At 44.9% G+C, this 23,248-nt stretch overlaps 1 protein-coding gene across 1 annotated transcript in view; it reads left to right on the top strand.

Annotated features, from left to right (window-relative positions):
- The window catches only part of DSCAM (DS cell adhesion molecule), a gene marked incomplete at its 5' end in the record, with an annotated part of 743,298 nt that overhangs the window by 494,605 nt on the left and 225,445 nt on the right, over positions 1 to 23,248 (top strand). Inside the window, one exon of the mRNA XM_060149089.1 lies at positions 1,188 to 1,361. Coding sequence (XP_060005072.1) covers positions 1,188 to 1,361 — 174 coding nt within the window. The remainder of the gene's footprint in view (positions 1 to 1,187; positions 1,362 to 23,248) is intronic.

Here is a 23,248-nt window from a genome sequence, read left to right as displayed (position 1 = left end):
TACATGACTAATTTCCTTTGTCTCTTTGGTGGAGCTGAAATAGGTAAGGGAAGGCATAGCCACAGTCTCTGCCACTGTGACCTGAGGGATACCAACAGGTAAATGGTCAGTTTGGGAGGAGACAACAGGAGGAAGTGTATCCCCCTCTCATTTCACTTCCCCAGATGCAAAGTCTGAAGTTTCCTGCATGAACGGATGACCACCCACCTGTTCAGGTCCCATGTAGGTTCTGGGGACACACAGACCAGCAGCTCTTCTCTAGAACACACACTTGGCCCATGCTTTGAGCTTTCTCCAGGAAGATAGAGTGGTCCAGGAAGATGGAGAAGTTCTGTCAGCCTTTCAAGGCTTGGACCACACCCTCCTAGTCCCAGAAGAGGGGCAAACAACATAGCAGATTCATCCGATTCATCCAACTACCATCTTCCCAGAAATCTCCCGAGGCCTTAATCCTCTGTTTTATTATTTCTAAATTTATTTTCTGAATTAGTTTTATATGGATCTTTTATGTGGATCACATCACATCTATGACCATAGCATACCACATCTGGGCCACTATTTCCTTGAATGCAAGCACTCAGAGGAGAGCAGTGTTTTAATTTGTGCTGTCTTAGTGCAGTGATCTGACTTATTTATTTAATAATATTCAATGATGCTGATAGTACATGGTGTTTCTAGACTGGAATAAGCCACACTTAGAAGGGAAGTCTGCAGTATTAGTTTTCTCCTTGTAATCTCAGAGGTGCTCATCCTGTGAGGTCTTCAAATGCCTTGTCCCTGAAGCACTCCTTGTTTACATGCAGATTAAGTCCCTAGGGACACAAAAAATGTATTTAGTTACACAAGAGATGTCTACTTCTGTAGTCATTCTACTGTGATTTCTGTGAATAATTTATCAACTGCTTAACGCTCATCAAATTTGATAAATTGTAGAAACTATCTGTAAGTTCTCTTACTCTTTATTTCAGAGTTTGAAATACTTTCATTTTAAGTAAACATGTTTGTCCATAAACAAGAATTTCATCGTCGGAGGAAAGAAAAAAATCTTGGTGTATCTGTTGTCTGTCCTCTAGGTTGTGTGTTCGGCGTCCATCACTTCCCTTCATTGGTCTGGTGTCCTTGAGCTCATTGTCTCCCTGTATTTATTCATGTTAGCATCACCGTTCCTCTTTTTTATTCTGTTGCAGGTGCTGGGGTTCCCCAGTTCCAACCGATTGCCCTGAATGGCCGAATTCAGGTCCTCAGCAATGGGTCTCTGTTGATCAAGCACGTGGTAGAAGAAGACAGCGGCTACTACCTGTGCAAGGTCAGCAACGATGTGGGCGCGGACGTCAGCAAGTCCATGTACCTCACGGTGAAAAGTAAGGAAGAAGAGCACTTCGTTTTACCTAAATAGGGCTTCGGGGGCTTCCATTTTCAGTGGTCTCCTGCATACTGTTTAAAAACAAAACACAACAAAAACAAAATGTAATTTGCTGCAGCTGGGGGTTTCCTGTCCTAAGAATATAGTTAAAGAGGATGGTAGAAGTTCAGCGGTTGTCAGAGCCTATGGGTCCCTTGGCCATGGCTACAGGCTCTGGGTAAACTAGCAGATGAGTGGGTCCCTGCCTTTGGCACCCACATTTCTCTCCTGTTGATTTCATTGTGGAAAAGCCCAGTGCACGCTCTCAGATGTGTTCCTTTCAGAGGTCTATTCATGCTTTTTATTATCTGCAAGCTGGCTTGTCCATAGATTTCCTTTTTAAGATCCTTCTGAAATCCAGAAAGCAGAAACCTCATTATCAACACACACATCTACAAGAACAAAGAATACGTAGCACTATGCTTAGGGTCCGTGTTACTGACCCATTTTTTAGGAAAGGGCACTTTATAGTGAAATTATTTTTATACTTTGGTAACTAAACCACCAAAGAAAGAACCAAAGTAGACCAACTTCTACTGAGTACTGTTCATTAGCAAATGGTTGTACATCTAGTTTAAGTGAATGACTTATGTATTTCTCCGTTTATATTCTTTGCTACTGGATAGATTGTGATTTCTTCCTGACTACAAGGTTTTGATCAGACTTCCTCTTTTTTATTTTAATTATGCTGTCTGTAGGTTGTCAAGGATCTCTATCATATCGTTTATTAGAGAGACTGGATTTAAAAGTGAATTCCAGTGGTGTGTGAGAGAGAGAGAGAGAGAGAGATTTAAAGGCTAGCTACACACAGACTAGTATCCATCCTATTTTACTAAGAATTTATTCTAGTTAACCCATTTTTTCTAATAGGACAGTGAAAATATCAAGCTGTCTATTCGGTATACTTTTATATCATAGACAAATTAAAGTTCTGAAATAAGGTTGCTTTGGAATATGTTGTGGACATATCCAATACATACATTTGACTTCTAAATATTATACTCCAGAGGAACTGATTTTCAAGAATCTGAAGACAAATTGTCATATCACTTAAATACAAAGTTGAAATCGTAATTTTTAAAACTAAGTTGATGAAATATTAAGGAAACCCAAGATCTGAAGACCAATACTGACCATGTTGATCCATTTTTCCCCAACAAAAGAAATATATTTTGCAATTGCTTTGACATATTTAAAATTTATAAAACATTTTTTTCTATCACACTCATATATGTATCTAAGCTCTAATAGACACAGTGCCCCATGAAGGATGTAAATACAATCAATCATAGACCTTAACTTCATGAATGAGAAAGCTTATGTCTTGAGAAAGGAGACAGCCTGCTAATCATAGTGCAAGGGAAGGAGTAAGGTGCAGAGATGTGCCTTTCAAAGGAGGACAGAACCATCATTTTGAGCGGATTAAGGAAAGCGTCAGGAGAAAAAAAATCTTTAAAAATGGGTAGAATTTGAAAATGTAGAACTTGATTTCCCCACATCTCCTCTTTCCATACCTTTGATGCTGGTAGTGGATGTGGGACCACAAAGATGTCCCCCTGCCCTTAGTGAGCTTATTCTCCTGTGGGTCCATCAGGCCTGGCTGTGGACAGCTCCATCCAGCAGAACGCATTGGTGTCAGGATGGAGCATGGGACACTGGGAATGCACAGATGAGGGCGTGGTTTACACCCCCTGGAGAATCAGTGCCTACAGAATGGTACCCATGGCCTCTGAGTTCAGTCCTAAAGGGTGCAGTGGATTTCAAAAGATAGAATTGTTGGGGGTAAACAGAGGCGCTCAAGGGAGAGAGAACAGAGAGAGCAGATACAAGAAATCAAAAGACTCAAGGCAAGAGGTAACTGTGTTTGGATGCTCTACCCGCTATGTGGAGGGGATTAGGGAAAGAAACATTTAAAGCGAGTGTTCGTCAAAGAAAACTGTTCTTAGGGTTTGTCAGTCTTAGTTTCTCTCTCTCAAACTATACAAACTGCTAGCAGAGAGGCACATTTATGGAACAGTTATTTTTACCAGTTCTTGATAACCCTCCGGTGGCTTTATACATAATTTCAGCAGGAACTAAAACAACATTATAAAGCAATTATACTCCAATAAAGATGTTAAAAAATCATAATATTTAAATTCTGAAAAGTAAAAACATAATTTAATAAGGAGATATAGAAACAGAAGACAAAAGATATACAGTATCTCTAACTGTTGCTTAAATGATACCATTTAAACAAAAACAATAGCTAACAGAGGGATGGCTTTCGCTTATTCTTTGTATATTTGCTTGGCAAGACTGTTAAGGGTACGAAAACTGACACGTTTAGGCTCTGCACATGGCAATGGGAGATCTGCCACTTGGCGTACAGCTCTTTTACTGAGAAAATGGGAGGAAGTGGGAGTGGAGAGCATTGGCTCTGACCTGCCGGGGACAGAGCAGGTGCCTGGCTGCAAGCAGATTGTATGTCGCTGCACTGGTAACGGGATTATACCCGGCACTGCAGCAAGGCTCTTCTCATCTGACGCTACCCAGGCTTACATCAGGCACAATTTCTTTAATGTTTCAAAAGAAATTGCACTGCTTTCCGTAAGAATAGTAAGGACTCTCCCTTTTCTATAAGTCATTAAAAAAAAAAAAACTGGTCTGCAAATATTTTTAAATGCAGTAGGAGAGAACTTTATGCCTGATAAGGCATGTCAGGAAATTAAGACAGCTTCTCAGATGAGAACTCCAGACGCCCAGGATGGCTGGTGCTGGGTTTTACACGCATTTTAAAGATCCGAACTCTACTGATAGAGCCTGGTGTTGGGTTCTCACTGGGGACACTGGGTACAATGCACTGGCACGGAAATGCCCAAGGTCGCGAGGCCCCTCCACAAGACCACCAGAGTCGAGAGTCAAAGCCAAACGGCAAGGGTCATTTATTGCAGGTTCGAACCTGGACCTCCACGCACTCGTTGCCGGTGATGCTAAGAGGTCCCGATGGAGTTTAGTTCAGCTCTTTTATAGACAAGTACAAACAAGTTCGGGACGTTCTGCGGGGCTTTCCAGGGGTGTAGAGTACTGATTGGTTGATTTTTGAACAAAGACACTAGTCGCCGTCTGATTGGTTGGACGGTTGCGGGGGGGGGGGGGGGGGCGGTGGTCAGCAAGCGTAATTACAGAAGCGAGAGCGGCTAGTTAAGTTTCGGTTTCCTGAGGTTTCGTTTCTCAATTGGAAATACTTAAGACGGGGCCATGTTCACAAAAAGAAATAGTGCAAACAGGAAGACTGATGCAACCCTAGCAGTGCTGCGGCCTCCACCAGCCCAACGGCAGGGCGGCGGGAGGCTGTGCGCCCAACTTCAGGCGGCGCTCCCAAATGTGGCAAGCCCAGCGCCGCGCCCTGGAATGGCCCTTTTTCGGCCCTTCTCCTCCGGGAGGAACAGAAAAGAAACTCCAGGAAAGGCACAAATTGAATGCAGGGCGTCAACTCAGTCCTATTCCCACCAAAGTAGAACAGAGCCCCCTCAGCACTGGCTGGGTCTCCTCTCTGGGAAGTTTTCTTACCACGACTCCAATGCTTTCAAAACTCGCTAATCTAATGATAAAGCAACTTAACAATGAATGCCTCCCCCCGACCCTTTTTTGGAATCAGGTATGATGAGACTGTGGGCAGGGAAGACAGAAGGCAACCAAGTTTGGAAGGAGTGGTCATGGAAAGCCATCAATGAGACAGAAAAATAATCAGTGCAAATCCTCCCGGTTTTGTTGGTATTCTTGCTTCTGGTTCTACATTATCTCAATTCTAATTTATCCTTTACGAAAAATCATCCCAGGAATAGGGACCCAAAACATCAGAAAATGTTAAGGACCTTTGGCAGGAAAGAGAGGGGAATTGAGCTCTACTTTCAATCAAATGTGGCCTTTGGTGACAGCACTGCGCCCCTCACCCCAGGCCCACCAGGGACTGCAGAAGCCTCACCACTTGGGGAAAATAAAAGAAGCCTCCCCACTTGGGGAACGTGGTCTTTTGTGCTAAGAAAATAGTTCCCCAAACTACAGAATCTTTCAGGCGGTTGAGCCGTCTTCTCCCAGGTGCCCAGATCGCATCCTCACCGTCCCAGCTTTCTGCCCCTGGCTGGTCTGAGCCTGTGTGTCTACAGGAATCCTGCTATCTTTCTGTTTGGATCTGTGGCCCACGACGCCCAGGCAGCTCTTCTTTTGTCTGCTGCTCCGCACAGGTCCCTTCTGATCCCCGCGTGCCGTGTAGGAGAGCATCCCTTATCAACCAGGAGCAGGCGCCTCCCTGGAGAGTCGGTTATTTGTGGAATCCATCTCCCCATCTCTGGCTTCCGGAGCCAACCCACAAGGGCCCCAGTCCAACCTTGGTCCTCAGGCCTCCCTCTGGGCAGGTCCCTGGGTCCCGTGTGGGGACACATGCGTGTGCACTGCATGTGCACGCGCCAGCTCGAGTCATCTTTGGTCAAACAGTCCCCAGGCCTTGGCCAATTCTGGACAGACCTCAGTAATGTGCTTTGACCTCAGGCCACCTCATGTCCTGCTATTGCCGGAGTGGGTGTTGGGCTTGGAATACAATAACCCATCCCCCCCGCTAAAGTAAAAGAATCCATAAACAGCCTTCCATAGTCCATCCACCCTCTGTTACTTCCCGCCCTCATGTGCTGCCTCTAGGATGTACAGGTGTCTGCGGGAACACCTGAAGTGCTGCTCTGTGGTCTCTGAAGGGAAGGAAGGGGTGCCAGCCTGGGCTGCCCCGCAGTGAGGCTGCGGTGGCCTCAGTCCCTTCCACAGGGTGCTCCCAGGTTGCTCCTGGTCACTCTGTAAAGGCCACTCTTTAAGAACAAGAGATACATGCTTGTTTTTTTCCTTTGTTTTGTGCTCACAGAAGTAGCGGGAGTAAAGTTTGCCCACATAAAAACACTAAATTACAGTTTTTTTGTTCCTTAAACTGTCAAGATTGCTTGTGTGTATCTCAGTCTAATGCTGCTTTCCCTCTATTATTTTAATTTGAGAGCTTCTAAATGAAGCCTTCAGAACCTTGGCTCCTGGGTCCCGGAAGGTTGTAGCTGATCCTGTGGGATTGTGCGATCCCTTGAAATCATATGCAAAAATATGTGTGTTTTCTGGGAAGAAACATGTAGCCTTTATATCTTTAAAGGGATTCCTGGGCTTCCCTGGTGGCTCAGTGGTTGGGAGTCCACCTGCCGATGCAGGGGACGTGGGTTCGTGCCCCGGTCCGGGAGGATCCCACATGCTGCGGAGCGGCTGGGCCCGTGAGCTATGGCTGCTGAGCCTGCGCGTCCAGAGTCTGTGCTCCGCAACGGGAGAGGCCACAACAGTGAGAGGCCCGTGTACCGAAAAAAAACAAGAAAAAAGGAATTCCTGATGCAAAACAAGGTCAGCACGACTGTTCTAGAAAATCACAGCCGCGATGGCCTGAAATGAAGACTGTGTATCGTGCTTTTCATGCAGGGTATCTCAGAGCATCCGGATGGAAGTGACCAGCATACGACAATAGGGTCACGAGGGCTGAGGAGGAATAAACGAGCATGAATCAGTGGGAAACTAGGTTTTACTGAAAACTGGGTTTTAATACTTCATCACCTTTGTTTCATGTCCACACTCTTATTGCAGCCTTGGAGCAGAAGAAACATAAATGAATCAAAGGCATGTACCCCTGTGGTCAGCATTCTGGCTCCAGACTCACACTGCCGAGGTTCCACCCCTTCCAACCCTGTGCCCTGGGGCAGGTGACTCACCCTCTGTGCAAGCCTATGTGAAACAGAGACAACCACAGACCTCTCTCTCCTCTCAGGGTTGCTGTGAGCCTGACGTGAGCCATCACACAGGAGAGTTTAGGTATTAGGCGGGTGCAGGCGAGTAGCAGGTATTCTTTAGGTGGAGGCTGTGAATGCTGCTGTTATTATCATCATCATCATTCCCGAATTACACCCCCGCCCGAGACACATCCGTGCCGGTCAGAGACTACGAGGTGTCCCTGAGTCCAAATCACCCAGTTTTCACACTTTCATAACTGTGGAGCCCACCAGCAACCCCCTGACCATATCTTACATGTATGCACGCACTCATAGTCTGAAGTCCAATTGTCAAAAGTATCTGCAGCTTTCATAGCATTGTCCGTGTTCAGAAGTAGAGGATGGGGACACCCATGGGAAAGGAAGTATGGAAAAACATAGGGGGACCTGTGAGCTGGTGGGAGACCCCAAGTGGCTGTAATGCTGATGCTGGGTGGTGGCTCCTTCCAGGTAGGGCAGCTAAACGTTTGCATTTCTCTTCTTCGGTGAGCCTGAGAGTCTCCCAGCTAAAGAGTCTTTGGAGTTAAGAAGGAATCTGTAAGATGGGAAGGCTACTAGAGCAGCTACTATTTGTTGCCAGTCCCATTTCAGTTTCCCTCCTCTCTGTGTTAAGTGTTTACTCGTGTCCCCTTAAAATTCATATATTGAAGTCCTAACCCCTAGTATCTCCAAATATGATCTCATTTGGAAACAGGGTTTTTGCAGAGGGAATGAGTTAGAAGGAGGTATTACTGGAGTCGTGCAGCCCTCAATCCAATAGTAGTGATGTCATACAAAAAGGAGAAATTTGGACACAGACATGGAGTGAATCAGTCTTGTGAAGACAGAGATTGGAGTTATGCTTCCACAGCCAAGGGAAGCTGGAAGAGGCTAGGAAAGATTCTCCCCTAGAGTCTTCAGAGGGACCATGACCCTACCAAAACCTTGATTTCAGGTTTCTGGCCTCCAAAACTGTGGTAGAATAAATTTCTGTTCTTTAAATCACCGGTCTGTGGTACTTTGTTACACAAATGCACTCAGTGATAACAGAGATCTTTTGCAGACTCTTGTGTTTGAGGGAAGCACACCACAGCTAGGTCACCTGCTCCAGCAGGTAAATCCTAAACTGTCTACACTAGTGGATGTGAACTCTAGTCTGAACCAACCAAGGGCAGCCTTCTCCCTTTGAGCATAATTGGTTTAAGGATGGGCATGTGACCAGTTTTGGTCAATGAAATGTAAGAAATCTTCTGTGATATTTTTGAAAAGATTTCCTTATTCTTAATTGTAGACTCAGCAGGAGATGTTCATCTCTTAACTCTTGGCCCTATCTGGAGGTGATACCTCCAGATACTCTATCATGGCAAACATTTTAGCACCATCTTGAGGATAAACCAAAACATAAAGGAAGGTAGAGTCAAGCAAACCAGGAAAGTTGAGATTTATCCCTAAGCTACTGCATTTGCAGTCCCCCCGCCTCTGAATTCATCACTGTGAGAGGACCAATTACTTGATTGCTTTTCTGTCTAAGCCGGTGTGGGTCAGGGTTTTCTTATTTGTGGCTGGAGGCATCCAAACTAAATAGGAAGTGGACAGATCATCAGCAGGTAATGGGGCTCAGCTCAATCATACTGCTCCCCCCAGCAAGTCAGGCTGAGCTCAATGCCCCTGAGAGGTTGAGGAGTCTTATTTGGGTTGAGGAACCCCATCCAAATTGGCATTCATAGCATGATTCTCTGGGTTGGGGTAAGAGAGGTCTGTGGAGGAATGACAGCTGAGGGTCAGTGGCAACCCGAAGGCCTCAGGCACATCCCAGAGCAGGGAGGTCGGTACCTGGTGGAGGGAGAGTGGTGAATACCAGCAGCATTTCTTCAATGTTACTGGGGCCAGTATCCCTCCGAGGGAAAGAACATGTATTTTCTCCCCTTACTTACTTACGTCTTTTTCCTTCTTCTGTTTGGAGGCCGCCTTCTACCCAGCAACTGAAAAGTTATTTCTGCCAGTTTGAGGTAATCTCTGCTATTTCAAGGTCTCTCAGTTGATTTAAGATCTTTCCTCTCCCGTGGCCTCCTGGGGCGGTGGCATCAGTGCTGTGGGTCTTCAGTTATCTGTCACCCTCCGTGCTGGCATCCGCTGAGATGCCTACAGTCCCATCTGGTCTCTGGCCATGGGATCACTGCTGACCCACAGGAGCCCTTCTTGGTCCCCCAGCGGCCCCTTGTCAGATCTGTTCGCTTATCCAATCAGCAGTATTCACTGAGTATCACCTGAGGTCAGGGACTGTACTAGGCACTGCTTATTCCTTGAACAAGTTTACCGGCATGAAGCATACGTCCCCATGGGGAGAAGGACATGCAGATGGGGATGTAACATAATGCCCTGCAGAGAACAGAATGAAGTAAGGAAGTGAGGTGTGCACATGCTCAGAGAGAGCAGCCCAGGCAGATGGAATGGCAAGTGCAAAGTTTCGAGGTAGAAGTGGGTTACATCTGAGAACTAGTGGGGAAACCATTGCGCTCGGAGTGCAATGAACAAAATGAGGCCATAGAGCTAGGCAGGGGCTAGATCCATGGTCAAACTTTGGACTTGATTTTAAATGTGATAAAAGGCCACTGGAGGATTTTGAGCAGAGAGAAAGCATTATAACAACTATAGCTACAACTTATTCTAAACCCTTATCTAATTCGGACAATAACACTCAGAATTGTAGGTTATGTCTGACTTACAGGAGGCACAGAGAGAGGCCGGGTAGCCTCCGGCAGCGCAGGCGGGAACAGTTGCCGCTGTCCCAGGGGGAGACTGGGAAGGTTGCATCTCCCACAGTGTCCCAGGTGTTCACTCCGACTCTACTTCTCATACCCTGTGGTTAGAGGGGTGCTGCTCAGAAACCCATACAGGTCCCTCCAGGCCCCATTCTGAGCTGTTAGGGCTCAGCGTTCCTTTAGGAGACCCCCACCCGTGACCAGCTCTCCTTCTCTCCTGAGTCTCCGTCCCCACCCCTAACCCCACTTACTTCCCCAGTTCACCTGGTACACATTTCTGCAGTCTGTCCAGATTTGCACTCTTGCTTCTAGTTTACTAAGCTGATAGCAAGAAGCAGTGCTAGTGGTTTCCACCACCCTTTCCTATCATGATAGACCTCACTCAACAGTTTGAGAACCATGTGGGTATTTATTTTGCTGGTTACTGTGTTTATCTATTCCAAGTAAACATCCTGGAACTGAGGAAATAACCACAAGATGAATTTGAAGATTTGTTATGTCCACTGCAAGCTGGCCCTAAACCAAAACACACTGATTCCCTGACCTAAAAAAAAGCCCCTACCCTGATCGTTGGGCCAGGGTAGTCTTTTGGTTCTTTAAAAATTAGTGTCAGTTCAGGGTCACCACCCCTATACTTAATGAGTCATTTTTGTTTGGCCGCTTTTAAGATTTTCTTTCTCTTGGGATTTCAGAGTGTGACTATGATGTACCTGAGCGTTGTTTCCTTTGTATTTGTGTAGATTTGGATTGAGGAGTTCCTTGGACCTTTAAGCTGATATCTTTCTTCAAACCTGAGGTGTTTACAACCATCGTTTTTTCCAGTAATTCTCTCTTTTTTTTTTTTGTCCTATTCTTTCTTACCTCTTATTCTAGGACACATATGTTAACCCACTTGATACTGTCCCAATATCAAGATTTCTGGTACTTGGATCATTTTTCTTCCATCATTTTTCTCTCTCAGCAGATTGCATATTGTTTAATCTACTTTAGTCATTACTGTCTCTCCCTTCAGGGAGAATTTATTGTGATGTAAATTATAAGTCAGCGCTTATATGTTTTCCACATGTGGTTAGTCAGTTGTCCTAACATCATTCATTGAGCATTTCATCCTGTCCTTACTTTCTGAAATAACAATTTCATTTGAGGGAAAGATATTTAAGAAAATGAGATCTCAAGTCAAACTTCCTGGTTAGCTCTGCTAATTGCTAGCTGTGTACCTTGGACAAGTTACATAAGCTTTATGTGTTTTAGTTATTTAGTTCTCCAGTCATCTCAGACTGTTGTTATGGGCATGAAATGAATTAGTATAAACATATAAATCACCCAAAACATAGGAATAAAGTTGGATCCCCACCTCACACCATATACAAAAACTAACTCAAAACAGATAGTAGACTTAATGCAACAGCTAAAACTATAAAACTTTCAGAGTAAAATATTGGAGTAAATTTTTATGTCAGTGCCATGAGAAAAATTACATAATTTGGACTTTATAAAAATAAAAACACTCGTGCATCAAGAAAATGAAAAGACAGCTTGGAGAATGTGTAAAAATATTTGTGAATCATATATCTAATAGGATACTTGCATCTAGAACTCTTACAACACAACAATAAAAACACAAATAACCCAATTAAAAAAATGGACAAAGGATTCGATAAGACTTTTATCTAAAGAAGACACAGATGACCACTAAGCACATGAAAAGATGCTCAACATCATTAGTCATAGAGAAATGCAAATCAAAACCACAATAAGATACCACTTCATAGCCACAAGGATGGCAAAAAACAAAACAAAAAACAGACATGTTAGCAAGGATGTGGAGAAATTGGAACACTGTACGTTACTGGTGGGAATGTAAAATGGTCAGGTGCTTTAGATAGCAGTTTAGCAGTTCCTCAAAAAGTTAAACATACAGTCACCGTATGACCCAACAATTCCACTCCTATGTATATACCTAAGATAAATAAAAACATATGTCAACACAGAAACTCGTACATGAATATTTAAAGCAGCACTATCCACAACAGCCAAAAAGTGAAAACAACTCAAAGGTCCATCAACTGGTATATGGATAAACAAAATGTAGTATATCATATAACAGAATATGATTCAGTCCTACGGACACATGAAGTAGCAATATATTCTACAACCTGGATAAACCTTGAAAGCATTCTAAGTGAAAGAAACCTGGCACAAATGACCATATATCATAGGATGCCATTTACGTGAAGTGCCCAAAATAGGCAGATCCATAGAAACACAAAAAAGATTCGTGGCTGCTGAGGGCTGGGAGGATAGGCCAGTGGAGAGTGACTGCAAATGAGAACAAGGTGTTGTTTGGGGGGATAAAAATGTTCTGGAATTAGAGAGTGGTGAAGGTTGCAGAACACTCAACTGTACACTTGAAACTCGAGTTTCATAGTATGTGAATTATATTCAATAAAGCTACTATGTTTAAAAATTCCAGACTATCTAGCAACTTCAGGTGAACCTGTGCAATGGTTGTTAAGAGTTTAGGTTTTGAAGTTAGATAATCTGGTTTCAAACCCCAGGTTCATGGCTTCTTAGTTATGTAAACTTGGGCAAGTTCTCTAACATTTCCAAGCCCCGTGTTCCTCTTCTGTAAAATGGAGATAATTGTGCCTACTGTCTAAAGCAGCGGTTCCCAACCTTTTTGGCACCAGGGACTGTTTCATGGAGGACAATTTTTCCATGGACCGGGGAGGGGTGGGGGATGGTTCAGGCAGTAATGCAAGCGATGGGGAGCGATAAGGAGCGGCAGATGAAGCTTCGCTCGCTCGCTGCTCACCTCCTGCTGTGCAGCCTGTACCACTACCGGTCCGTGGCCCAGGGGTGGGGACCCCTGGTCTAAATCTAGGAGGATTAAGTGTTAGAATATTCTGACAGCAGAGTGTCTGAAAAAAGGGAAAGATAAGCTCTTCATTAGTGGAAGCTGCTGCACTCAGGCCCTAAATGCTCATGGATACTTTTGCATTGAGCTGTCTTTTTGTTTTGTTTTGTTTTCTTTTCTTTTTAATTTCTACATCCTTGTCTTGTGGTTAAATAACTGTATCAGTACAACACGGTGAAGATTTGATAGGGCAACACTTGCCTCTCTTCTGACGGCTCCAAGGCAACCCCTCCCTCATCTCTGTTACTTGACATTGTCTTTGCTCTGCTCACGTGTTTCTTCTTCCAGATAAGCTTTTGTCTATTTCAAAAACGATCATGGGGGGTGATTAAAATTGCATTTGATTTATAGAATAGCTTGGAGTGGGGGACATACATCTTTATAACACTGGGTCCTCACACCCGGAAACAGGAAACTTCTCCCCATTTTCCCTCTTCTACTTGCGTGTCCTTTACTGAGGATGTAAACTTCTCTCCATTTAGAACACATACATGTCTTATTGTTTTTTTACCCACAGAATTTTGAATTTTGTATATGCTATTTTATTTTATTTTTTTGCGATACACGGGCCTCTCACTGTTGTGGCCTCTCCCGTTGTGGAGCACAGGCTCCGGACGCGCAGGCTCAGCGGCCATGGCTCACGGGCCCAGCTGCTCCACGGCATGTGGGATCTTCCCAGACGGAGGCACGAACCCGCGTCCCCTGCATTGGCAGGCGACTCTCAACCACTGCGCCACCAGGGAAACCCCTATGCTATTTTAAATAGATATTTTGCCTTTCCCTTTTACTTGTATAGTTGAGTCCCCAGATCTTAATAATTTTATATTATTATTGGACTCCAGTTTATGTTGGAATGCTTTTGCAGCATTAGAAGCTTCATGGTGAGATGGTCTGTGACAGGAAGACTCACAGATACACGCATTTCAGTTTCAACCCTAGCTGACTAGTTCTTTCATTCGTTCAAAAACATTTTCTGAGTTCCTGCACGTACCAGGCAGTCAGTCGAGCATCTGGGCTGGGGTCTCAGACCTCTGCGCTCCCACCTCGTTTCTGTCCATGGCTTCCAGCCATGGCCCACCAGCTATACACAGGTAGTGGAACAAGTTGGGTTTATTCTTGTCCTGAGGGAGAACACACACCATGGGGACCAGTGAGGTGTCTTAAGCAGGTGTCAGAAAGGACGTATTATATACATGGGCCTATGTTAGGTGATCTGGGGAAGGGTCAAAGAAGCAGCACTTGGCTCTGGATTGGATGCTGTTGGCAGTGGGGGTGATTCTATGATTGGGCGTCTTAACGAATCTCATCCATAAGTGGGGAGGAATAGAGTCAGCCCATAGCTGTGGTTAGTAAAGATGCAGTGGTCACTCGTATTAGCCGGGAGAGGGGCTGTTTGGCCATTTTGTTGTATATTTGGATAATGTTCATGCTATTGTCTGTATTCAGACATGATGAAGGGGTGGGCTTGCTTCATCTTGATCCATCTCAGTCACAGAGTGGCCTCGTCTGCTTTGGTGTTCTGTGAAGTTTTTTACATTCAACGAGAGAACACCAAAGACCCAGCTGGGAACCCCCAGCCAGCTCAGCTCCTGGACATCAGGGGCTGCCTTTCTCTCTCTCATGGCTCTTAATCATTGCTGTCACATCATCGGTTTTAACATAATTCCTTTGGAAAAGGATGCAGAAGACAATGGATGGTTTTGTTTAGGAATAACTTAAGAAAAGCAGCTACAGATAAATGTTGTCCTCAAGGGCTACTGGACTTTTATTGTGAGCTCAGCTGAAACAAGCTTATGATTCATCTGATCTGTCTTGGCCCTTGTGAACAGGTGCATGGAAATAAGCTTACAGAAAGGTGAGGCTTAGAGATTTCCCTCTGATGATTTATACCATGTAGAGTGTGGGTATCTGGGCTGTGATGCTCACTTGTGTCTTGGGGACTCCCGGGTTTGGCCTTCTGCAGGGGCAACCTGAACTACTCATGTTAGGATGCATCCAAAGACAACAGCCCCAGAGAAGAGTCACTGATGAACATTTGTAATGCAATGGCGAGTCATGGAGGGATGCCCGCGGCCGCCAGGGCAGTGACCAGCCATCCACTTTTTGCAGTTCCAGACATGGCTGCATCAGAAGGACAGAGAGGGGATGGGCAGTGAGCCTTTGAATATATATTTTCCCACTTTCTATTTAAATCCCCACACCCTTAGCCAGTTGATTCCAGCACCTCAAGTTAGGTGTTCACATGTGTGCATCTATCCGTTTAACTGCTGATTTTAAGAGCCGTTATGGAGGACCACAGCCCATATACACACAGGCAGGTAAGATCCTCTTCCCTCTGAGGCTGTGTGAGCAGAACAGATACCTGATTTTTTAGCTCATTCTTGGCACCAGAACCATGGTTTTAATTGTCAGTGTTTTATATTATACACTGAAGGACTACACAAGATTTTATAAGCATGGCAGAGGAAACATCATTGAGAATGGCTGACTCAATACTCTTATTTTCTCTAAGAAGAACTGGGAGATAAACAGTATTTAGCTGATTCTAATTTTAGTCTTCTCTCTAAGGAAATGAAGAGCACCCATCACTGATGGTCCCAGAAGCATCGCTTCCTGCTGGGGTGGCCTGATTCTCATCTCTGGGTGGTGCCTTGGGATCTGGCCTGTACTGAGAAGTCCCTGCCTTGCTTCCTGTACCTTATTCTTTAGCCTCTATACTTGCTTAGAGTGGAGTCTTTACTGTCAATGAGAGGGGAGCCAGTGCAAAGGCCTGAAGTATGGAAAGCTTGGTGGGTCTCTTCAGAGATGCTGTTGGGGTAGAGAACAGAGCTCCAGGAAGAGGTGGTGAAGTCCTTACAGCTGATAAGGACTCTGCATTGCACTCTGGAGGAGCTGCATGGCCCCTTCTTCTGTCCTTTCTCCTCATGGGTGTATTTGTACATGTCAGCTTTTTCTTTAAAAAAAATGAAATCACACGAGATCTATCGGTTTGCATCTGCTTTTTTGGTTGACAATAAATCCTAGTTGTCTTTCTAGATAAATATACATAGTTCCATCTCCCCCTTTTTAACAGGTGCATCATATTTCCATCTGTGGTTTGGCATCACTTTTATACCCATTCTTTTCCTGGACATTCAGCTAGGAAACAATTTCATGTGTTCATGTCCTTTGAGAATAACCTACTCTGGGCCTCATAAGTTGTTTCTCCCCATTATTTGCAGCAGGAAGGAACACAGGAGGGGATGAGCAAGAAAGCTGAGGCCAGACCATTGAAGACCCTGAGTAGAAGTTTCAGAACATATATTTTTAGGTTTTCATCATTTCTTCACTTTTCATATACTGCTGAGGGCGACTGGAGAATAGTATTTTCTCCCCAGAGACTTAGGTCACACACCCAGTCTTCTGTGGCTCATCTATAGATTTGGCACAGAATGGACCAGACCGTTGCTAGAACAGGGAAACAGAATAGAGTCAGACTTGCTTTGCAATTCTGAGTCTATAGCCATTCGTTTTAAATGTGAAAAAGAGAGAAAAAAGCACTTTTGCTTAAAGCCTATTGATAATGCAACAAGGGGAAGGCACATTGCTCTGTGAAAAGAATGAGGAGAAAAGGGCGTTGGAGACCATCAATTGCATTAACATGTGCAGAATCCCCTGATTGTTGCCACTGTCATCACACCTTGTTACCTTGGCTGTGTGTTGAAGGCAGGAGAAAGGACAGTATAAGCCTATGACTAATAAAATAATTGTCTCCAGGATCACTTCCTGAGACCTCCGATAAGCCTCGCCTTCTCAAGCGCCACTTTAAATGATTCCTGCAGCTGTAAAAAGTAGGAGTGTAATAATTTCTTCACAGGTTGTTATTGTTATTGTACAGATTCTAAGTGAATCTCTTCTGCTCATGCAGTCCCGTTGCTCATGAGGGACAGGTGTCAGGCAGTGGGTTTGGGGTTTGTTTAAGTGTGTGTGTATAACAATTACTTTTGTATTCTGCTCTCTCTTATCTCCTTCTCGTATAATATAAGATGCATTGACTTTAAATTATCTTATTTAAGTTACAAGATATCAAAGAGGAAAGTGAACAGCCCCCAGGTACTTTGCATCCTCTTCTAAGGAACAGAGTAGAGTGTCTGTGGTCTTACACAGGATAGTTGTGTCAGGCCAAGTGGAAGTATAAGCTTGCTATTGTCTTTATTCAGAGAATAAATGTGGTGTAAAGAAATGCGTACGGGTGCCGGGTTGACAAGGGGTGACCCGGTGACAGTCAACGTTATGTGTAAACTCAGCTAGGCCATGGTGCCCAGTTGTGTGGTCAAAGTTGTGTGGTGCCAAAGTTGTGTGGACACCAGTCTAAATAGTGCTGTGAAGGTATTTCTTGGATGAGATTAGCATTTAAATCAATAGACTTTGAGAAAAGCAAATTACCCTCTATAATGTGGGTGGGCCTCATCCAATCGGTTGAAAGTCCTTAGAGAAAGTAGACTGAGTTGCCCAGAGGAAGAAGGAATTCAACCTCCAGGCTGCCTTCTCCCTGGAGCTGCAAAGGCGACTCTTCCCTGGGTCTCCAGCCCACCCACCTGCCAACCTGCCCCCGGCCCTCATAACCTGATGAGCCTGTTCCTTAACACACATCTATCTATACATCCATCCTGTGGGTTCTCCTTCCCTGGAGGACCCTGACAAATGTAGACTTTGGTGTTAGTGGTCGGCAGCTCAGGAAGGACTGTGTTTTCACATCCACCCTGTAGTGCCCACAACCTAAATGTCTGCTTCCATGAAGTCGTAGATTCTAACATGCCATGGAAGTCCCACGTCGTTTTTACAGAGTTAGAACTGAGAACGTTCTCGACGGATGCTCAGGGTCTGCTGCCTTTTAATTGGGGACTACCCCATTTTAAAGTTGGAAAATGCATTGGATACCTGCTGTTTTCGTGTGCAGGAAGCTGATTGCAGAGCGCTTGGGATTAGCACCTCTGAGGGAGGGCAGGAGGTAAGGACAGAAGGAGAAGTTGGGATGCAGGTGCAAGCGGGGCCTCTGCTGATCCTACGGAGAGCTCTGAAGCTGATCTGGTCCTTCAGAGCTGTCTTGTGCTGAGGCTGGAAGCCTGGGCTTTGCACCACCCAGTCACCTTCTTTCTGTGTGTTAAGTTGCAATGGGCCTCACATCCCTTGGAGGTTGGTGTGATGTATGCTTTTAGTGATTAGAAAAACTTGTGATTATAATAATCAAATACCTTGAATAATGTCAACTATACATTTTAGATGATGAGAATTACTGAAAGGTCTGGTCTTGATGGGGTGGAGAGAAGCATAATGAATCAATTTTTGTTTTCCCCCATGACTACCTTCAACTGGGTTCCATTGAATCTACTGTGACAACTTCTCAGACAGGTCCCAGAATTTTCTATTTCCTTATATCGTAATGGAAATATGATATATTTCTGATATAAACTGATATAAACTGATCATTATATCAGTCTGATGTAAACTGTGACATTGCACCCTCCCCATGGCTGAAAGGTTTGGTCTTTCATTCTGGGTCACTTTCTTGTCTTGAGTTGGATTATAGGAGGAGTTGGTGAGGGACAAAGGAGCCCTTATTTATCTTCACCCTTGCAGTGTTTCTCTAATACTTACCCATCAAAGTTCTCAGTGTGGCAAATAGCCTACACTCCAACCCCATTCTCTGACACCACTTGGGTATCCTTCAATTCAATTCAATTCTGACACTAACTACCCACACTTAGTTTCTGATTCCACGAAGTTAAAGGACTCAGTCCCACAGAACTGTCCTCTTTTCAGATGCCAGCATTAAGTGGTATCCCTAGGGTACCCATACTTCTGCATGGTCAGGTACAAATTAGGGGCTTCTCACAACCTCCTCAGGTTTGATCATTTGATAGAATGACTCACAGAACTCAGGAAAGTGCTATGCTTAACAATGTTCTAGTAAAAAGGATATGAATGAACAGGCAGATGAACAGGTGCATTGCACAAGATCTGGAATGGTCCTGAGCACAGGAGTTTCTGTCCACATGGAGTCGGGCATGTCACCCTCCAAGTACAGTGATATGTTCAAAATCAGGAAGTTCTCCAAGGCTCATTGTTCAAAGTTTTTATTCAAGCTTCATCACTGAGACATGACTGATTACATCATAGTGGAACTCAATCTCCAGCCCCTCTCCCTTCCCCAGACTGAAAGTTCTAGCCCTCTAATCACACACTAATCAGGTGCTTTGTCTTTCAGGCAGGACCAGCCCCTCCCTTGAAACTGTCAGAGGGCCCACCTAGAGTTACCTCATTAGGATAAACTCAGGTCAGGCAGAAAGGAGTTCATTATGAATAACAAAAGACATTGTCTGCATTCTGAACTTTCCAAGGATTTTGAAGCTCCATGACAAGACCCAGGGCCAAAGACAAGACATATTCTTTATTATATTACACAGACAACACTGGCTCCATTCTGAGAATATGTGTGACTTATTTGGCAGGGGATTTTCAGGGGGATGGCAAAGAGAAAAATCACTGCTCCCTCCTCTCTGGTGTTCTCCAAGCCCATACAGCAGCTTTTGCTGTTGGACTCTTACTGGTAACCAGCCATCCTAGACAAGGTATCAACCAAGCCCAGACAGTTTCTGCAGTGCCGTGGTACCTCATGCATCCTTGTCCTGGCTTTCTCTCCATCTGACAGCTCTCTCCCTCTGATTTACTTCTCCCTGCTCAGGTAGGTGTAAGATAGATAAACATGTCACCTCCCACTGAAAGTAGCCGTTGGGGAGTATGAATTCCATTCTCCTACCCTCTTGGCACTCTGACCTCTATGAGTGATTCTGTTGCAGCCCCCCTCATTTGGGTTTGGGGGGGACAGGTGACACAAATCATAGCAGTCTCTCATAACTCAAGACTATTTCCTCTTTCTTCCCTATTTATCCCAATTTTGTTTTATGCACTGGGAAGGAATGGGGACTGGGGTGATGGACGGAAGTAGCAGAGCTTAGTAAGCCCTGGGGAGGAACGTGGTCCCAGTATTCTTTAGATGGTTTAAGGACAGCTTGTGTCATAGAAACCAAATCAAAGGCAATAATGAAAGTCCTTCTTAGCACCCACTTGTATTGTCTTGGCCACTTAGCTGGCCCTTTTTAGTAAAATACTTTTTTTCTGATTATAATAATTGTACAGGTTCCCAGATCTTTTTAAATGGAATAAGTGAAAAAGTAGAAAAGTCTCGCCTGATCCTGACATTCAAAGATGGTGTTTTAAAGTAGATCTCAGAGAAGTATCTCTCTTTTGCCTGCCCAAGGTCTGAAAAATGCGAATGAGACAAAGGAGTCAAACAATAGCATCTCTCCTCAAAAGTGAAGAACAGAGCTAGCATATAATTCAGCTATCCCACTTCTGGGTATCTAAAGAATATGAAAACAGTAACCCCAAAAGATATCTCCACCCCCATGTTCATTGTAGCATTATTTACAATGACCAATACATGGAAACAACTGAAGTTCCCATCAGTGGATAAATGGATAAAGAAGACGTGGTATACATACACAATGGAATACTGCTCAGCCATAAAAAAGATAAAATCTTGCCATTTGCAACAACACGGATGGACCTTGAGGGTGTTATGCTAAGTGAAATAAATCAGGTGGAGAAAGACAAATACCATATGATTTCACTCACGCTTAATATAAAAAACAAACAAACAAAAGAAAAATAAATGAACAAACCAAGTGGAATGAAAACAAACTCGTAGGAACAGGGAACAGAGTAGTGGTTACCAGAGGGAAAGGGGTGGGGGGAAGGTAAAATGAGTAAAGGGGATCAACTGCTAATGGATAGAAAATAAATTTTTGGTGGTGAGCATGTAAGTTATACAGAATAGAAACATAATGTTGTACACATGAAACTCATATAGTGTTATAAATCAGCGTTACCTGAAAAACCACAAGAAAACAAAAGAAAACGAACAAAAATAATGTCTCATTTGTCACTGACCAAAGTGTCGTGAGACAGTGCTGTTGACATCTCTGGGCAAAGGAGCTTCCTAACTTGTGCCAGGAATCCAACGCTGCACACAGGCAGTCCTGAGCAGCCCTGGAACCCTGTTGGCCCTTGTGCCATACACTGCACACAGGCGGTCCTGAGCAGCCCTGGAACCCTGTTGGCCCTTGTACCATACACTGCACACAGGCAGTCCTGAGCAGCCCTGGAACCCTGTTGGCCCTTGTGCCGTACCAAAGCGCAGACCCGCCACGCATCCTTTACAGCAGGAAGGGGTGTATTAGTCATCTAATATAAATCAGATGTAACTAATGGCTTTGTAACAAATTACCGCAGACTTAGCAGCTTAGAGCAGCACACGTTTATCATCTCCTAGTGTCCTTGGGTCAGGAGTCCAGGTACAGCTAACCTGAGCCTCCTTCAGTGTCTCACTCAAGGCTGACATCAAGGTGTCAGCCGTGGCCGAGGTCTCATCTGAAGGCTCCACTGGGGAAGGCTCTGATGCTGAGGTCATGCGGTGGATGACAAAACTGAGTTCCCTGCAGTTGCAAGTTCCCACTTGGTTCTTGGCCAGAAGCCACCCTTAATTCCTTGAGCACATTATGTCTCCACCACGGCTGCTTTGCTTCCCCCAAACATGCAAGCTGAGGAGGCAGCAGAGAGTCTCACTTCAGGAGTTAGAATCTCATCTAACCTGAGCACGGAAGTGACACTCCACACTCAAGAGGAAGGGACTCCCTGAGGGTGTGGGTGTCAGAGGCAGGATCACTGTGGGGAGAACCTGCCCACCATATGGTGCGTGTTTCTGCCAGCTCCCAGCAAAACGTGGAGAAAAGGATGGAGCAAAATATGCCTGGTCCCTCCGTCCAAACTCACTACTAAGCGTAAGTCACTGCTCCCTTGAGTTGAAATGACGGAGAGATGAGAGTTACACAGACAGATCTGACCCCCGAGGAGGCACCCAGCAGGAGTAGTGGGAAACAGCCTTCCCCTCCAAAAACTTACAAGGATGTTGTCTGCTTTTTCTCCCTGCTTACATGTGCTTACACATTTTTCTATAACTAGAATCATCTGAACTTCCTCTTGAATAACCTACCCTTTGTTCTCATCTACATATGGTTGACATTTCTCTATCATTCAGTATTTTTCTGCCACGTGCTTTTTAGTGGTCTGCACTCTCCATCACTTGGCTGGTCCTGTGTCCGTGTAGCCCTGTCCTTGGTGGCCAGTTTTGCCTTCTTATTATCTCCAAAGCTGCATCAGCAGCAGAGCTTCCTACATTACCTTTCATGGGAGCCAAAAGAGAGAGCAGGCAACATGCTCCAGAAGAAGGATGTGGGAGCCCAGAAACCTGCAGAGAGGCCTCCCTTGCACATCCCATGGTATCACAGGATGGAGACTGAGCTCGTGCTTGGTGGTCTCAGCAGTCCCTGAAACTGACCTGACTGCCAGGGAAAGGATGCCAGGAAGGAAGGAGAGGGTCTTGGAGACCCCTGGGCAGGTAACACACACTTACAACCCGGCCTCTCACTCGTGTATCATTCAAGTCTTGAACGTGCCGATGCAGCCCTTCACTGAAGCGGTGCTTAATTACTTCCAGCAACCTCCATGGACACGGCCTGTCAGTAATCTTTCAAATGTTCTCATTAGCAGTGAGGTTGGGAACGGCAGCCCGACCCCACGTAGCACGGCAGCCGTCACCGCGCCATCGCCAGCACTTCAGCGGCGTCTTAAGGTGAGAGTTGCCCTTTCACTGATTAGCAGCAGAGATAAAAAGGTGGCCACAGTGAGGTTGTCTGGGGATTCAGAAATTCTGGGTTGATTCTTCTTGAGGAAATGTAATATGTCCACGTTTTACACTACATTAGCAGGCCATTCATCACACATGTCCACCGTGAGTGTGGAATGTAAAAACAATGATCAAACAAACCACAGAAGATGCACTAAGATAACTTAAATCTTTTCATTTCCAGCTCACAGTGCAGTACCATAGACCTCCCCCCGTCTCTTTACACCCTCCTTTCCTGCCCCCATCCATCCTTAAACGCAGTAGTCTTCCTCTCCCTTTCCCCGCATTCCTAACCCACGCCCCTGACTTTTCCTTAAAACACCAAAACTTTTCATCCCTGTAGGAATGTTTCAGAGACACAGACACAGGAAGAATGTTGAGGCTCCCAGACGCTGCATGGATTAAGCTCAGAACAGAGGCCATGAATTCCCAGCCTCCCCTAGGTCATTCTGTCTGCCTGAGCCCTGGAATTGCAGAATCCTGCAAGTATCAATACATGTGCAGTCTTGGATTTAAATGCAAAGGTCATGAGGTCAAGGTCACCGTGAATAGAATAGGCAAAAACAGGAGGTGTCAGCA

The sequence above is a fragment of the Lagenorhynchus albirostris genome, chromosome 5, assembly GCF_949774975.1.
Source record: "Lagenorhynchus albirostris chromosome 5, mLagAlb1.1, whole genome shotgun sequence".
NCBI classification, from domain to species: Eukaryota; Metazoa; Chordata; class Mammalia; order Artiodactyla; family Delphinidae; genus Lagenorhynchus; species Lagenorhynchus albirostris.
Note: the sequence above shows the minus strand (reverse complement) of the source record. Positions and strands in the feature narration are given on the sequence as shown.